Source organism: Tauraco erythrolophus, chromosome 8, assembly GCF_009769465.1.
Source record: "Tauraco erythrolophus isolate bTauEry1 chromosome 8, bTauEry1.pri, whole genome shotgun sequence".
Classification (NCBI taxonomy): domain Eukaryota; kingdom Metazoa; phylum Chordata; class Aves; order Musophagiformes; family Musophagidae; genus Tauraco; species Tauraco erythrolophus.
Window position 1 is genome coordinate 21,087,091 of NC_141472.1, and position 18,559 is coordinate 21,105,649.

Below are 18,559 nucleotides of genomic sequence, written 5' to 3' on the forward strand. Positions count from 1 at the left end.
AGCAGACTCTCAGCCTTCCCTTTTCACAGAACTATGTATCATGAAAACCTCTACTTCGGTCACACATCAGTTAAAATGGAAAAGCAATTCACAGAACAGAGTGACAGTTTCTATTTAAAAGAGTGCTGAGTTTGTGCATTAAGAACGCCTCAGGCTCCAACTGCCTCTGTGCTGCTCCCAGCCATGCTCCCAGCCTGGTTCCTACCTGAGCACTCCCATTTACACTGCAGCAGGTGATGCTGAGCACATTAACATTCAACGAAGGCCAGAACAATTAGCAAAACACTTAAATTGGGTAAAGCTAACACCTTGCAACACTGGAGTTTTACTGACTCAAGACAAAAGGACAGACAAAAATCCTTACCTGTAACTATGCCATAATTTGGAGGTTCAATGACAGCTCCGTAGAACTGAATGATGTTTTTGTGACTGAGCACACTGAGTATTTCTGCCTGTTGAAAACAAACAAACAAGTTCGACAATTAAGAATGAGGCATTTACTGTAATAGTTTATTTTATACCCAAGCAGGTATACAAATACATAGAACATAGATATAAATACACAGGTATCTACGGAAGATTGTCCACAAAAGCTTGGCACTTGAAAACCTCATGAGGGAGTTTGGCAGATGAATGGTCAATATGTTTGGGGAAAAAAAAAAAAAAAAATTTCAGACTATTCTTTCATGGCCAAGGCACAGATGTAGAAGCTAAGTCTTTGGAAAAACTGAAGGCCTTGGAAAACTTTGTTCAAAGAAAGATCCAGGATTTTTGGCACAGTTGTGGCAGTCCTATCCAGAATTTGTGTTTATGCACAAAGTACTATGGGTTCAGCAAGTCCAGTGCTTCAGGCTGTTAGAGCATACCGTGCACACACAGCTCCATCCAATGTTTACTGGAAACGTGGATTTTACAGGCATGCGCTGTAGAGTCTCATTGAATACGCACAGCAAGCACGCTTGAGATTGCCAAATAGCCAGCAGTGCAGTTGAAACTGCTCCTCAGAGCAGGCTGCAGATGTTTGGAAATTCTGGATATACACACAAAACCTTCAAATTCCACTTGAACAATGCTTCTAGGTTTGAGAAAAAGAGTGCAAGAGAACAGGAACGCATCTATCCAGAAATTAAGACATATAGTGACTGTGGGTTTTGAGAGAAAAGGTCAGATGTCTTCTTCAAGGTCTCTCAACAGTTTCACCTCTGTAGTATATTAAAATAAATACTCAAGACATTTTAAACACGTTTTTACACAAATATATGTATTATGCAAATACAGATATTAATTCCTCTGATCTTATCAAAAGGATCTGATCCGACAGAACCCTTCTCGGAACCGTTGACTGGGTCTAGGAGTGTTGCTGTTTACCCACAGGTGAGACTTCACACATTTGCTTAGATAGCTGCCAATTAAATTATTTTGTGGCCTTGTAGATTCACTGAAAACAGGAAGACTATAGCAGCTTTGATGCAGAAAACCATGGTACATCAGCTAGTGCTACTGTAATAAATGTACAGACCTAGCAAAACAGTATTTTTTTTGGCCTATGTTTTATAGCTGGTACCACGATACATGTGTGTAATTGCACAATTACAGATAAAAGCATCAGATGGCTCAATTTTTTGCTGCTGCTGTTTGAAGCCTTTTCTGAGTAACTTCAACATAGTTTTGAATTAAGACCTTTATCTTTAGGTAATGCAGCAACGTTTATACATATTCAATTAAATCTTTAACTATAGCTTTGGGTTTAACTTGGGTTGCACTAGTACTTTATGCTGCTTAGCCTACTCAGCAAGGCAAACAGTGTTACCGTGAAGTGAGTCATCTTTTTTCACAGTACCAAAAAAGTAATTTTTTAAATGTACGCTGTTTTCAGCAAATCATACTGCAGGCTGACTCACCTACAAGTCCACAAAATAATTTAAGTTGGCAGCTATCTAAGCAAATGTGGGAAGACTCACCTGCAGGTAAACAGCAACACTCTTACGGCCAGTGAAGGGATCCGAGAAGGGATCTGCCAGATCAGCAAGGGATCTGTTGGCAGAAGGAGCTCTGCTCTCCCGCTGCAGCCCCACCAGCCTACCAAGGCAGGAGACTCCAGCAGCAGCAGCACTGTCCTTTTCAGGAGCTGCACCTCCAACCTCCTTCAGTAGCCTGGAGGATGCAGATGACAGCCTAGTCATTCAAAACTCCAACTCCATGGGCCAACACACACAAGATCTCAAGACTTCAAAAACTTATGTATCATGTTTTTATCTTCTTTAGGAAATATTAAATGTCTTCTAATTCCTACCAGCATTACTGCTGGACAACCAGGAGACCTAACACTCCTTGACTGCCTATCTGAACATTGTTAGAAACAAAAGAGGAATACTAGGCCGCAAACAACATTAGACAAACTATCTAGACCATCTTTTCTTGAACACCTCAGTCAAGAGGAACAGAATAAAATTATCTTCTTGTACAGTACTTAAAAATCCATGTATTCAAACACTCTGCACATCACCTGCTAGTGTTTACAAACCATGTATCTCAACAGGTTATTAGCATTAAACTGACTGGTCTCACATTTAACTTTCCCATGGCATAATATATTTAGGTCCTGGCTACAGAAGTAGTATTAGATCAATCTTTGTAGAGAATGATTAAAAATGCCACATGATGAACACATCCAAGTGCCATAGCTCCCTATTCCACCGCAGCAATGTGCAGAACCCGGTGACTGTCCTCCATCTCACACAAGATGCTGCTGGATCCAGTAAAAGCCCACCTGAGTCACTGGACAACAGGAGGGGCTGCACTGTAGCCACACCACCAGCAAAACCCAGGCCTACAAATCACCCAGTGCTACCACGAAATGGACAACAAGCAAGACAGAAGCACTGGGCCAAGAGGACAAGTCCTTTGCTGCCTTAGGCAACACACAGTGCTTTTATTATCTGGAGATTCAGAAATAATTATTTTCTAAGATTATCTTATTTACAGTATATTACACTCCGAGATCACATTCTAGGAGAATGAAGAAATACTGTATCGACCATGGCTAATACCATCATCTTCACATTGATGTTCATACTCTAAACCAGGATTTGACAGACACCAAAGCAAGCTTCCATCTAAGAATACAGAAAGGCACCTACTAATTGCCCACAGATATCCCAAATTAAGAACTGGTGGGAAAAAATTGCCAACTCTTTCTAAGGACCATTACTTCTGAAATAAATCCTTTCTAAACACTTTTAATCACTCTGCTGTTGTTAGCACTAGCGATTCTACACTATTCCTTTCATGTTTTGCTCTTTTTAGTTGCTGTAGATCAGCTGTGAACTCTATTAGCCAATTTAAAGACACTTACTCCTTACAGTGAGAACCAGATGCAAGTCAATCCACATCTTTGAAGCTTTTGTACTTGAAGGTACCATATTTCAAGGAAAGACTGACTTTCAGATAGCAAATTACAAAGTGGTGGTTAAAGACCGGTATTTCAAAGGCACTTACAAGAATATTTAGAATAACCTTTAAGCACCAAACTCATACTTAAATCCAAAATGCCTAAATGCTTGGAAGAAAATCCTGCCATTCATCTGTCTGCCTAAAGGCCACTGAAGAAGCCAGCCCACACTGGCTTGGGCATGACACAATCACGTCCCTCGGTATAGCTGCTATGTATCTTATGCAACTTAAACGAGCACCAATTTCTTTCCTAAAGCCATGGCGCTGACAAGTAACAAGTTTTCAGTTATTTCATTATATTACTTTTTTGTGTGGAAGACAGATTTGTTTGGGTTTTGTTGTTATGGGATTTTTTTAAATGTTGGATTGATGCAGAACTAGAAGGAGCACAGCTGACAGAAAGGTACAACCCAAACATATAAATACAAACTCCTTGGACATAACACAGAGACACAATCAGACACACAAGGTGACTGCAGTGGAGATAATATTACGCTTAGTCTCATGATAAGCTTAATCGCAGCCTGGTACTGATCATCAAACTATGCTAAAACCAATCACCCTGTACTTACACCACAGGTACAGGTGAAATTGTGTCCCTCTCTCAAGTCCTGCTGAAGGGAATTACAGATTACATGTCATTCCTTGGAGGCAAAGGGATTCAGAAGTCTATATAAATCTAATCTACTTGTTTACATAATTCAACCATTACCATGAAATCCAAGGTCAGACCAAATTACACTAAAAATATTTTTATTTAATTCTCGCTTACTGGCTGTAGCGTTACTGTAAATCAAACCCAATTCAGAAGACAACTGCAGTATAAGACTTAGGAAGCCAGGTAATTCCTCAGTGTACAAACTAATTGTGTCCTATGATCACAGTGCTTAACGGCTAATTTATTTTTATGCTTGTTTAATCTCTGCTTATTGACATATGTGAAAATGTCAATTACATCATCTATGACTGACATCAGCCTACAGCTGCCACTAGACCTGCAACTACTGCTCTTAACCTTCTAATACAAACAACTATGCATGAATACTCATATCCTCAGTGTTTTCAGCAGGTAAAAGCAGGGTCCTCTAGGCCTTGTCTGTGTTCAGTAACTGCTGAACAGAAACCATCAACGTAGATTTTGAGTGGGGCCAGCAGCAGATAAGGGGACAAACCAAGCTACCTGGTCTCACTAGGAGCAGCACAAGCTGCAGCTCACCGGGATGACCCATGTCCCAGCTTGCTTGTGCTCTGTCCGGCACCAGCGCAGCAAGAGCAGCAAATGCAGCTCAGCTCTGATGAGATCTTCAAGGTCGGCGCTGAATGCAGATGTGGGCAACAGCCACCTGATGCTGAGCTGGCATTATACAGCAAAGCAGACAAGGCCCCACCGTCAGAGCTTTAATTGCAGCCGCAAAGGCAGTAAGGATGTGGACGGAGGCACTTTGCATACAGCTGTGTTGTTGCCTGCCAGCTACTCGTACCAGCTGCAGCTGCTCTTGTTAGAGCTCCCTATCCCAAGGCAGCTAAAGTTAGCAAAGACCAAACGACTCAGCATATTTTAGTTACTCTGGTCCTCCTTGGAAATACGTTAGAAAGTTGTTACGCTCACATTTTAGTCAAAAGAAGTGATCAAGGGTTTGGGCTAGCAGCTTATTCCAGCAGCACAGCTGGATCTGCAAAAGAACATCTGTCTACAGAGTTTTTTCAGTATCAAAAGACTTCTTTGCGTGGGTCTGGGCAAACTGAGCCCTCACCAACTTAATCACCATTTCTTCCAGGTTTCTTTGGAGCCGCTGACCAGAGAGGACAAAGCACGGCCATCCTTCCACCCTGGTCTGAGCACGCTGGTTTAGGATTAACACAGGAAATAGCTGCAGCCCTTTATGGGACCATTGGGTCAGCCAGCAGCCAACCAACTCTCCTGTTAATAAATCAGTTAATTGCACAGCAAGAGGCACCTTCGCTCCACACAAAATTACAGGGTTAGACATGGTTAGCTACTTAAGGTATCCAATTAATACAACTTCCTTAACTGCCTTCTAATATTTATTATTATATTGTGCAATAGTTTGGTTATTTACTTTTTCAAATGAGTGTCTGCCACGTTTATTAAGTAGATATTTAGACACACTTAAAGTACCTTTGAAAAGATATTTTTTCCTGAGTCTTGTAGCATTTTAAAGGCTATGACCTTTCTCATGTCCTTGGGAGAGTTGCAACTTAATTTACTCTCAGGGGGTTTTACAGTCTAATAAAAGGGCACCTGGAAGAGGCCAGCAGATATTTTATTAAAATTGTTCTATGTACTGACAACAACATACAAAAAATATATAGGATGCTAATACAAATCGGTCCCAAACCTTTATTTCCAGATTCCTGCTCAAAAATACATTCACTCTGTGTCCATTTCCAGTGTCTCAGGAATGCTCTCCTGCGAATTCACTGATGTCTGATAAAAGACGACGTCTCTTACAATACACTAGTTTCTCTAGGTAAATGAGCCCAAAACATAAATTAGCAGATGCAATACAAAGAAAATCGGCATCTAAAGCTACAGTTCAGCTACAAAACACTAGTAAAATATGCCTCTTAGAGTCCTACAGGCTTATGATTTTTTTTAATGTAATGCTGACAAATCATTAAGCCAAAAAAATCTACATACTTTTTCACAAGGTAATTGAGTGTTTTACATGCTTTAACATTATATTATTTTAGGTTGCAACCTTGAAGAAAGAAAAAAAAGCACATTATCAAGATACCTCAATTCCATTAAACTGCCATAATGTACCGCACTGAAGGAATATGGACATAAATCTATTATGTGCTGTTTGTTACTGGTTCACCTCATCTTATGTCATTTACTTTAAAATATTTCATTTGCATCATGCAGTAGGAAATGTGTATGAGGATTTTTGGAGGTAAGGAACACCATAGGACATGTTAGTGGCAAAATATATTGGATATTGACCATTTGAAAATAAAACAGTTCTATAATCTCCTATAATTTTTTACAACAACCTTGGCATATAACTTGGCAGTTTTAAGGATAATTTGAAGGCTATGGGACGAGGAGTACTATCTAGTGAACTCAGAACATTCCTGTCAAAACACTGCAAAGGCTTGCTCAGCTCAATGAAAGCAGGTTGGTCCCTTCAAAAAACCACAGGGGATCTGTCCTTGTGATGTGGCAGCACAGCTCCCAACTTACACGGAAAGGAAGAGTCAAATCAAGCTAATGGGCTTGATCCTGCCACTGACATACATCAGGTGAGTACAGTAACCACATGGAGGCCACTCAGCAGTAACCGAGCAATCGCTGGATCATGGTGTTGGTTTTCCCCATGATGGGGGTTAAAAACTTGCTGTCAGTGACAGAAGAGGCTGTTAACAGAAGCTGCAGCATTTAGGATAAAACTAAGCAAGGGCACTTTCTGCAGAAATTCTTTACAGAAGGTTTAATGAGCTTGAAAATTACATTTTAAGTTACAACTATGCTGCTATTTACAAAAAAAAAAATCCACAAAGATCATAGACAAATAACTCATTTTCTCATAGATTTCAACTAGAAATCCGCAAAGTCCAAACATATCCCATTTTTTTTTTTACATTTTGCAGCATGCAGCTTGAGATTGTATCAGCATTTAATATTAAGGCACCTGGTAAAGGGAGATCTGCCAAGAACAAGAAGAGTAGTTTGGATTTCACTAGTGTTATTCACAGTTAGTAAAACCCTTCAAAACATGCATAAACTATATATTTGTAATGGTGTAAGAGTTTAGAAATGAGCAATGTCCTGCAATATTATAAGTATTTCATTCAGGCAGATTTAAGAGTAAGAAGCTGTCTCCAGCTGCAAAGCAATATCAGCAATTGAACAGAAACAATAGATGAGTGAACTAAACAGCAGGTTTGAAATACCTGAGCTCCCATAGAGCAGTTTGTTTTCAGCAATCATCATTTCTCTTCTCAATGTTGGGAAATTTTCCCATTTACTCGCAGTCGTTTTGAACACAAGCCTGTTTTGACTATAGAGCACAGCAACAAAACTCCCAACATCTCTAAAATACAAGGGAATAACAAAACTTGAAACTTTGACTCCCTGTTCACTCCACAGGTGAGCAAGTATCCTGGCTAATACACAACACTTCAATCTTTCCAGGCCAAACAAATGGAAAAATATCCAAGGAAATTATTTCTGAGATCAAGGTCACTATAAGACTCATGAGCACCTTGTTGGAAAGACATTCTCATACAAAAGTGATGGGAAAAACCAAATCCTCTCTCAAGGAGTCTCTTTCAGTGCTTAGGAGGAACAGAAGAGAAAATAATGTCAAAGAAACAGTAGCTGGAGAAAGGCCATGTCCATACATATCCAGCTAGAGCAGAGATTCTTCCGAGGTCTGCATAGTACTAGGTAAGGAACTTGGATAAGATAACTTAGAAGAACAAGTCTAATCTCGTTATACAGAGGCTTTTGGTGAACAATTAGCATAGCCTCCAACTGAGAGAGCAGCAGCTATACTCGTGGATCCTGATCCAGTCCTCTAAAGCAGCTATGATCTTTCCACTACAGTATTTTCTCAAACTTGATCATGAAAACGGTAATTAACCTAGGAAAAAAATCATCATGTTCTTGATGAGCACTCACTTTAAGCCTGTCTTAGAGTAGATAAATGCACCCTACTGTAGCTAATGATAGGGATAGCACTTGACAGGGATCCCACTTATTGGAATCCCAGTGATTGTTACAACTCCAGAAAATGCTCCCCAACCAGACAGGCTGAGCCCACCCTCATGAAAACAGCACATCACAAGAGGCATTACCTCCCTGTTATATATTAACAGCAACTGCTGGGGAACCATGTGGGGGTTTGCTTTCCATAGGGCTATCAGAGCTCTGTAGAAGGCTCTCCCCACTTATCACTCAAAAACAGTCTGCCCTTGCAGAAAAGCAAAGAATCTCTCCCTACCCAGAGACCACCTACTTTAAGAAGACACAAAACTTTCAGCACAGAAATTCTGGCTGTGACCAGCTGGCACAAAAGAAAGGAAAGAAAATAAGTTGTCACCATAATCTGAAAATCTGACTCCCTGACTGCTGTGCATTATCTGAATGCACTATCTGAATGACGCACATCATGGTTTTATATGCAACTGTCCAAATAATCCACCAAGTCTTCACCATGAATATGCTTCCAGTTTTGATATTATCATGTATTAGTGACAGATCACCTTCCTTCCTGAACCCAGAGCAACGAGCTGTCTCTGTGACTTACCAAGTCCTCTTTACCATGACTTAAGCAGTAAGCATCCTTCCTCAAGTTACAGCCAAGTCTCCCTTTCCCCTTGCTGAGATTAGCAAGAACATAAGCAAGAACAGTCTCTAGGAACGCAGGACTCCCAACTCCAGCAAAATCTGTCTTGTACCTTCTCCAACTAAGTATGACTGCCCTTCAGCCAGGACCATGCCATCATGCAATAGCCAGAACAACAGACTTCACAGCAGCTCTCTAGCTATGTTCACACTACCAACTACACCACCATGGATCAGCGTCTCCATTCCCAACAGAACTAAGTTTCAGGACATAAATTCCTTATCTGCTTTTCAGAAAAGTTACTCTTCTTTGTCTAAGACTGAAAACTGTATTTTACTTCAAAACTTGGCTCAAATGCTACCCCTGCTGGGTAGCAATGGTCAAAAAAATGAAACTAGACAAAACTCCTGAAATTTCAAGCTTTTACCTTTGTGCAAAGTAGATCCACTGTTTATTTCTTCTTGGGATTATTGAGCTACCATGAAGGTAGCCTAAATCTTTTTCCATTAAGACTAAAAAATTTCAAATAAAACAATGCCTAAGATAAAAACCTCAGAGGAAAACTAGTAATATTTAAAAATTGGTTTTAGTGTTATAAAACCACATTTATTAGTATTACTGTACTATATATTTGACATACAGTAGCTTTTCCCCTACTTCTCTTTGATGAACTTTTTGTACACAGAACTCATTATATTATCTAGACTTCTTTACAGCGATCTGCTTACACAGATATGTCAGTAACAACTACTTCATTTCTAATCCTTGTTATAAAAAAATATTTTCAGAAAATAATTTTTTTTATTATGTTGACATCATATCTATATAAGAATACAAGCAGTCAGCCTCAAAATAAATTGTTTAAAAAGGCAGTAACTTGAATATCAGTATCTGAACTCTGTAGAAAGTGGAAATCTGGAAGAATCTATGCAGAACAGTCATAGAGACTAATTACCTGGTATCCTATGAAGGCAGTGACTTCGAGTTCCATGAACACCAGACTTAACAAGGAGTAGAGAACTCACAGTTTTTGAACCACCACGGGATAGCAAATTAAGCTAAAAGTCTGACTTTCTCATTGCTCTCCTCCAAGCAAACAGCAACAAGTTACGACAGACCAACCAGAGGTACCGTAACCTCTATCCATGTCTGTGCCACAATCTCGGCTCTGTAGTTCGAACCCACCAGAAAGAGCAAAACTGAAAAATGAGCCAAACCGAGGACTGTTTCTGAGAAGTGCTCTAACTCACACACACAAACAGACCAAAACTTCTAAAAAAATACAGATGTAGGAAAAAGTGGTGAACAGATGACAGTTGAATGCAAAGATAACAGTACTGCAATAATACTCCACAATTTAACCACAGTACGTTTTAGGGTAAACATGTAAAGGGAAAGAACGTCTTGCAACCACATTTAGCTTTGGCATTTCTCCATTTGTGAGTTTCTACTTCCACACTAGTGATCTGCACCTTCAAACTTTATTTGAATTTTCTCTTTTATAATTTCATAAGAAAAATTCCAGACACATCAGAAATAAACAGGAGAAGAACAGCACATGCATATCCCAATAGGGGATTAATAATGTTTAAAAGGCCAGTTAGAAAATGGAGATCATCTATTTTGTGATTACAAAACAATTGACTTGCACTACTTCCTCCATCGCCCTGCACGGTGCTTCCCGATGACCTGCAATAAATGAAACAGCAAAGAGGAAGCAGGAACGCTGCATTACACCAGCCACAGGAACATCAGGACCGGGGTCACGCCGTGCAGCATACCAATGAAACCTCTTTCCCACAGGCTATACCTGAAAAGCCAAAGAGGAGGCAACACGCTGCAGCTAAAGACAATTCCAGTCTGAATCTGAGCACAGCAAAAAGAATTGGCATTTCTTTTCCCATTCTAGCAATGCCCATAGTCCTCACATGATTACTAACTGTTTGATTTATGCTCTGAGTACAACAAGGATTAGATCAGCAAAGTTCACTACAATGAACTGAGCTCACAAGCTGGATGCAGGGCCCAGGAGCTCTGAGCAGTGGCACAGAGCACATTCAAACCTGCCACATCTCCTTCGATGTGGAAGAATAACAGCATCACATATATCACAGCTTCCCATTTTCCAATGCCAGAAGTATGCAAAAACTCATCTGAGGGCTATTCTAATTTACATATAGGGAGAAGTCAACTGCCATCAAGGATCAGATATGAGCAAATGTAATTTTCCATGCCACCTCCAGGTCAAGCAAGGTTGGGATGACTTTAAGCATTCTCCTTCATCCAAGCAAAATCATTCTCTAGCAACACTGATCACAAAGCTTCACAGCCTGAGACACATCTCTCTAGAGGGCACAGCCAGAATTCTTTTCCATGCTGTCAGTGTGCTGTATGGCTACATGACATCTCCCCTCCCTTTCTACCTGTGCTGCTACTCTGCTGTGCACTTTACTTGCAACACCACTGGCCTGCTGAGGGTGTTCACTTCTAGGAGACAATTCCCTGATTTCAGGGAAAGCTCTTTCTTCTGCCTGGAAAAAAAGAAGAAATGGAGCTTAGGAAGGCTAACTCTTACAAGAAAGATGCAGTATTGGGACAAAAAAAAGCAACCAGAGAAACATTTCTTCTTCTCTTCAAGTAAAGTTAGCAGTATTTTGTTATTAGTATTCAGTGTTACTATAAAGAGTATTTGGCTGATCCTACATATCCGGAAGGCAGTCAAAACCCTTCTGTCTTCTTTCCTTCTTGAGTTTGAATTATTGCAGTTTGGAGGGCTTCAAGATTTCTCCTCAAGGTGAACTGCATCAATTATCTCTGTCTTTATCAAATCTGGATATAATCACTGCAGTTGGCTCTGAGTGGAGAACGTAAGACCATTTGGAGATTATTGTTGTGCAGAGCAAGTGTGATGGTCTTGCATATTATTGCAAACATTCCAAATATTATTTATTAATATTTCAACTGTTAATTATTCCATATTGTATCCTCAGAGACAGCACCTTCTTGTTAGTTTCAGAGATGGTTTGGAAAGGAAGAATAATTTTTAGTTTTAGCTAGGTGAAGATCAGATATGTACCTTTAGCACTTTCAGGACAGACGATTTTGTGATAAATGCCCATAACTCTTGCTAAAAATCTAACTATATTTTTAGGTAATAAACTGTTTGAGAAATAAAGACATTTCCTACAGAGTAAAAATAAAATTATACTCTACTTTGCCAAAATTTGGAGAAAACTAAGCATTTCAGTTAGGTCAATGGTGCATCTAACTTTAGCTGCCTACATTCAAAAATGAGCTTGATATTGCTTGAAGTTCTCCGTAGCTTGCTCCCATTCCTCCTAAACCACCAAAAAAAACCAAAACTCTTTCTTGGAAAAGGATATCTTGAGGAATAGAGATCTTAAGCCTTTAGAAGCATACTGCATCTTTTCATATGTCCTCACTGTTTAGTTTAGACTACCATACCTTTATTAGTGTGTATGGACAAAAAGAAAGCATAGGGCATAAAAGCCTTCTAAAAATACTGCTTTTTTGTTCAAAGTCTCTACTGAATTCAGAATTTTGATGGGTTGAAGTAAAAGGTGGTCCTAGAATAATACTAAAGTTGTAGAATTCAGATCCAAATTCTTCCAAATATATATTTTATGATATATAGCTTCTTTACAATGAGGGGAAGTAAAATTCCTCATTCTCTAAAAGCTGTGTACAGGGATGGATTTTCACAATGATGAACAGCCTAATCAAGGTGAAGAATCCTCAACTGAAAGCTCACAAAGGGACCCTCTATCCCTTCTCCATTTTTTCATTTCCACTTTTCTCTTGAAAGGGGTGTCTCACCAGAGAACCTGAACAGCGAAAGATTTTAAAGTATAGGACTGAAATCCATCAAACCCAGGATTGTGGTCCAAACCCAACCAGCTGTCAAACCCAGAGATACGAATGTATGCTCACTTCTGCCTAATAAAATTTGAATCAAACACTTTGCATCTGATTCTCCATGTGAGCTTTTATGCAAACTTCTAAAGTGCAAGGAATCCTGGGGTGGAAGAGCTATTCTGAGAGCTTTCACATAGTTCATGTAATTAGGGAAACCACTTCCTTTGATTGTAAGTGTTCAAAACAGCTGAATTTCTTCTTTCAAAGGAACTCTGTGATTTGGGTCATCTCTTTTACTTGCTCTTTTATGTTTCTCAAGATGAGAAGTGAGACTGCAGAGCACATTATTTAGAAAAAAAAAAGATTCCACTTTTTGTTTTAGAGATTGAACTTCAACTATTCAAAAGGTTGTCATTTGGAAATCTATCTTTCTTTCCCTCCCTCTGTTTCCTTCCTTTTCTGATAAGCTCTTCAGTGGCTCCAGTGAACATAGTCCAAAATGCCAATTTAAACCTAAGGGAAAACTGAAATACGGTACATAAAGGAAAAGGGACTCATTTTCCTTTGTATGGTTGTGGCCGAATATGTAATTATAAAGGAGCTCTAGCTGCAGGATCTCAGTCCCCATGTCACATTTACTTTTTTAATGGTTCTAAACACTGACCAAGCAAAAAGGCAGAAATAAAGATTTTAAAAGACAAACAAAGCAGCTGCTCTGGTCTTTGAAACAGGTTCACGGGTTTTTTCTTTCCCAAAATGGGAACTCAGGTCACCATTTCAAGGCAACGATCATGTCACCAGAGATAACAGCCGACGCCAGTTTCGTTACAGAATTGAGTGTCACTTGCCCTGAATTTCTTGAGTCAGGCACTCTGTCAGTGCTGTTACTCTACATTTATCTCAGTAACAGCCATAACGGGTAGGGATTCTCTCCCTTCTCACAGTATAGCACAGAAACACAGGAATGAAAAGGCAAGAGGTTTCCACTCTGCAGATTTCAAATTTATTAAGTAACAACAGAATGCTTGTTTACCCCAGGAGGACTGAGCTTTCCACTCAGTCAGTGAAAAATCACAGGACTCCTTCCAGAATTGTAGCGCTAACAGGGAAGCGGTTTGCAATGGGAACAGAGAAAGCACTTGGGACACAGCACCAGAAACCACATTACTGCCAACTTCTGCACAAGACAGATGAAACACTGGCTTGGAGAGAAGACTTTACAATAAAAACTTTAGTACAACTACATAAACAACAAAAAAAGCAAAAGCTAAGAGTAGAACTCCAAAATGTGTGCCCTAACGAGTGGGGTTCTGGATCTTGTACTTGCATTTAGGGCCCTCACAAAGCCTTACAGAGGGTACTAGCAAGGTGACATCCAAAAGAAAGAGCAATTCAACAGCTCTGAATTTTATCCGTCTGATGCTACGTACTTGTATCACATGCAGCACACCTCAGCATACACAGACACATCACAAAGAGGTCAAATTAAAAAGCGTTTTCCTTGGTTTAGGACTAAAACCACAGAGTTCACCAAAAAGGAAAAGCATCAATGACTACCTATAAGCCATCGTCTTTGACAGGACTGCCTCAAATGCATATGACATTACTAAAACTAAGACTTTTATGTGATGAGACAAAAAGTGATTTCTGTGCTTTTCCCCCTCTAACTGCACACAGGCACACACTACATTTTGTCTGCTCTGCGATTCTTCCACGGAAGAGGAAAAGATATCCTCTTGGAAAACGTCACTCACTCAAGGGTAGAGCAACTAGATTATTTTAACAAGTTTCCAGAATAACCTACTTACCTCTCCTATTCTGCCTCAGCTTTCATTGAAAAGCTGAGACCCGCCCAGCCTGCATGCCTGCCTTTTGTTTTTTCCACCTTCCAAAGCTCAACTTCGTACAAAGCAACCGCATGTTGTCTTCTTGTGTCTACCAATAGCTTCCTTGTTTCTCCTAGAGCAGCTCAAGGGTTTTTACAAGCCATGCTTATATTTGATGCAGCTATGGGAAACTCTTGTGCCCATACAGAAAACCCACAGCTATGTGGTCAGGTGTCTATCATGACATGATTTTTTTCACTCTCCTGCTTACAACATTTAGCCATAAGGAACCTCAATTTTAAGAAGTTTTCGAGTAAAAGAAATGAGCAACCAGAGGCATAAGTGGAAGATGTGTGGCACTGTCCCCCTTCAGTGACATCCAGGGGCCAGGCACTACTTCGCCGAGGAACTGCAGCTGCAGGGGAGCCCCTCCTGCATGTAAGGGGCTGCCCTGCTCTCTGGGCAGCAGGTAGCAGAGGGGACCGAGGAGGCACAGAAACGGTCGCTGTTACTTGAGTCACCCAGTTTCTCAGTGGACCTGGCTTTCTTAAATAGAAATCATGCAGAAGGCAGATCCACTAAACACTAATCTAATAAACGAACACGTATTTGCAAATAGGGCTCTTCCCAAGTAGCTGAACTGCAACAGGTGAAACACATTTAAAAAGACCAACAGGGCAGTTTGGTGGTGGGTGGATCAGAAGAGCAGCTCCGTATTTGCCCTCATTGACCTCATCTCCCCATTGTGTCAGTGCAATTGAGTATGAGAGAAAGAGTTAATGCTGAAGCTATTCTCTGGGCTTCTCTGCAGCCTCCAGCTAACATAAACAGGTCTCAGTGTTTCCTTGTGGCTGTTTATACTGTCCTCTTAAAAAGGAAACTTTCTCTATCAGCACTTCAATAAGTGGCAACAGGTAAATGTGAAATAACTTTTACACTCTTAGTTGCATTATTACAATTAAAAAGACTGATTTTGAAGCTTCCCTTAAAGTTATATATTTTTACATGTTTTTTCTTCAACTTGGCTTTCAGCGAAATCTTGTGCCACGGAATCTTATACAAACCACGTGCAGCCAGTCAAAAATTAAGGACAAAAAAAGAAAAAAGAAAAAAGAAAAGGCAAGTAAAGGAGGGCATGTCTAGTCCTATTGAGTGTTTTACTGCCCTCTCAAGAGGACAAAACATGTTGTTCAAAACTCCATTGCAACCATGTGCATGGCAGGTATTTTGAGGTCCCCCAACCAAAGATTGTAGCCCCTTGTGCTCAGCTTTTAATACACCCGTGAAAAATGGCCTCCAGGAGACCATTGTGACCATTGTCCAGACTCTGGTCACATCAACTCCTTGACTTCATTTGAACCACCACACAGGCTTGCAACAAGCAAGAAACTGCGTTACAGTCAAACACTACTTCCACACACCTCAAGAGCAACTTGGTGTTATCAGAAACAATAATTTGTCATTTCGTATGCTGCAGTGAGTGCAAATTATTTAGAGTCCCCAGGGACTGCAACACCCACAGAATTCAACGCAGGTCACAGACATTTAAATTGTCAGCTGTCCCTCAAAGCACTTGGGACTCAAACATGCAATCACTTGCCATACTCGGAAGCTACTACTAGATCTCAGCTGCCATGCCATTTTGCACCGTAACCTTGTTTTAAGAAAACGATATAGTTAGATACATGTAGTGATAAGACTAACTTGAACCAACCCTCAATTGCTTGAGCCTGCAACAGCCTAAAACATCACCTGGAAAGAAAAGGATCTCTTCCGTATCCATGAGACTTCTACTGTAAAGTTTCAGGACAGCTTAAACATCCAAAAATACCATTTTGCAGTTGATCACTTTAACAGAAGCTCGGGGTCAGAGAATGTCGTGGGAGGGGAAACAAAAGAGCTGCCATTTGATGTCAAGGGTTGCTGGCATGGAGAAATAAGCAACACAACCTCTCCTCCAAATTATAACTAATAACTGAGCCCATGCAAAAACAGAACAGAAAAGAAACACATCTACAACAAAACAAAAAACAACAACTAGGGAAAATACCCTCAATGGTTGCTAAGTATCTACTGGCAACTTGAGCAACTCACTGTCAAACAAGAATTTTCAGCAGATTAACAGAATCATTTTTAAGACAATATAAGATGAAATTAAACTAATTATGAAACTAAAGAATATTTAATAATATCCTAACAGGCTGTATATTGCAGATAGCAAAAAGGATAGGAAAGAGTGCTTCTAAATAATCAGAGACAGATTTTCTCCCTATTCTGAACAACATTTATTCATACTTTGTAGGAAACTGGCATTAAAACTTGTTCACCTGCAGATGTTGCGTCTTCTGAAAAAACAAAATTGAATATAATTGAAGTAAAAGGGTTCGAACCTTAGAGAGATAGTCCTAACCCAGGGGTGAGGTACACGGTAAGTTCCTGTGCCTCAACCAAGCCATGGCAACTGCACGTGTATTCTTGACCAGCAGCACACACAAGGTAATTTTGCTTCACGCTGACAAAGTTTAGGGCGATTCAAGAGCATTAAGCGAAAGGAAGCGACAGACAAATCTGGCGCATCTTAGCTTACTAATTTACCTACATATCAAGTCTGTTTATGTAGTAACTGTTCAAAGCTGCCCACCAGTCAACAGAAGGATGTGTGCATGTAACCTTTTACAATTTCAAAAATTGCAAAATTTGGTGGTTTAGCTGATAAGAAAAGGATAGGGTAACTTCTTAAATATGGCTAGAGCAAGATTCCCAGCACTTGAGAAATTTCTTTTCATTTATTGCAAGCTAAGATGACAATGCTTACAGTCACTATGTCTCAGCTGACCCAAAATAATTTTTGAAGCCACAGATTGCCAGTCTGGGCCCTGACATGCCAGTTTCATTGAAGCTGATGTCTAAATCAAAGCAAGGCAAAATTGGCTTGATTTAAAAGAATTAAGAGCGTATACACAAGCCTGCGTAAGTAAGAATCTCAAATTAAGCTGGTGAAAAAAACCCAGTAAGCCACACAACTCATACTACAAATACTCATTATTTACATGAAGCAACTCTGAAAGACATTACTCATCTAATGAAAAATTTGGTATAAAAATGTTTAAATACACAAGAAAAAAAACCACTACAACAAAATGTAGCAAAATACAGACAAGTACATTTGTGTGCCTGGATTGCTATGTTTCTGAGATTGTTTTGGGGAGCAGAGATACAAAGGAATTAAGTTTCTTCTTAAAACAGACAAAATGAAACCAAAGCCTGTTCTTCCCCAGAGTAATTGTATTCTGGCAATGCTACATTATCCTTCATTACACTGGTACCTCCCAAATACCAATGGGGTTTTGGTATCATTTTGGTTGCAACGCATATGCCACTCAACACTTATAATACAGTCTTACCCAAAGTACTCTAAGAAAATCTAATGCAGTGACTTTCTTGACACCTGAAAACATGACATCGATTTACAAAATAAAGTCCTCCAGAAGATACCCCTTGAGTGAAAGTCAAGAGTAGGGCAAACTCAAAAGCAGCCAGAGATTTATTGCAGAAGTTCGCCCTATCTAAAACCATTCATTCTGCAAGATACAAAATATAAAAGAGCTGGAGCATTTGAACCCATTTTGACAACTTCCACAGTCCAGAAAGGGTAAAGAGTATCCCCTTGATACCTTTTGGGAATACTCTTGTCAGCACCAAGAGGAGTGCTCTAAGACATTTCCTTTACCAAAATATAAAAAAGAAACAGAAAACCCTGCAAAATAACCACTCTGTAAAACAGAAACAATTTCCCTTCATTACAACCAGGTCCCAGTGTGGAGGGTCATTCAAGGCTGGCACCCAAGCACCCATACCACAAGCAAAAAGAACATCTACTATTTTTAGTCCTGTCAGGGCTAAGTATCAATTTCAGTTTGATTTGGTTTGGTTTTCTCTCTTTTACTCTGTTGCTTTTCTCTTGTTACTCTTGAAAGTCATTCCCAGTCCTTACTCCTCTTCTTCTGCTTCTTAGGCAAGCAAGGAGGGTGCACAGCAAGCTCACTACCTTGGATTTCAGGAGAGCAGACTTGGGCCTCTTCAGGGATC

At 39.9% G+C, this 18,559-nt stretch overlaps 1 protein-coding gene across 2 annotated transcripts in view; it reads right to left on the bottom strand.

The window, feature by feature from the left end:
- The window catches only part of MAP3K20 (mitogen-activated protein kinase kinase kinase 20), a 94,910-nt gene that overhangs the window by 61,225 nt on the left and 15,126 nt on the right, over positions 1–18,559 (bottom strand). For both annotated transcript variants that reach the window (XM_086615485.1, XM_086615484.1), the window contains exon 3: positions 365–452. In XM_086615485.1, the coding sequence (XP_086471611.1) occupies positions 365–452 (88 nt within the window). The remainder of the gene's footprint in view (positions 1–364; positions 453–18,559) is intronic.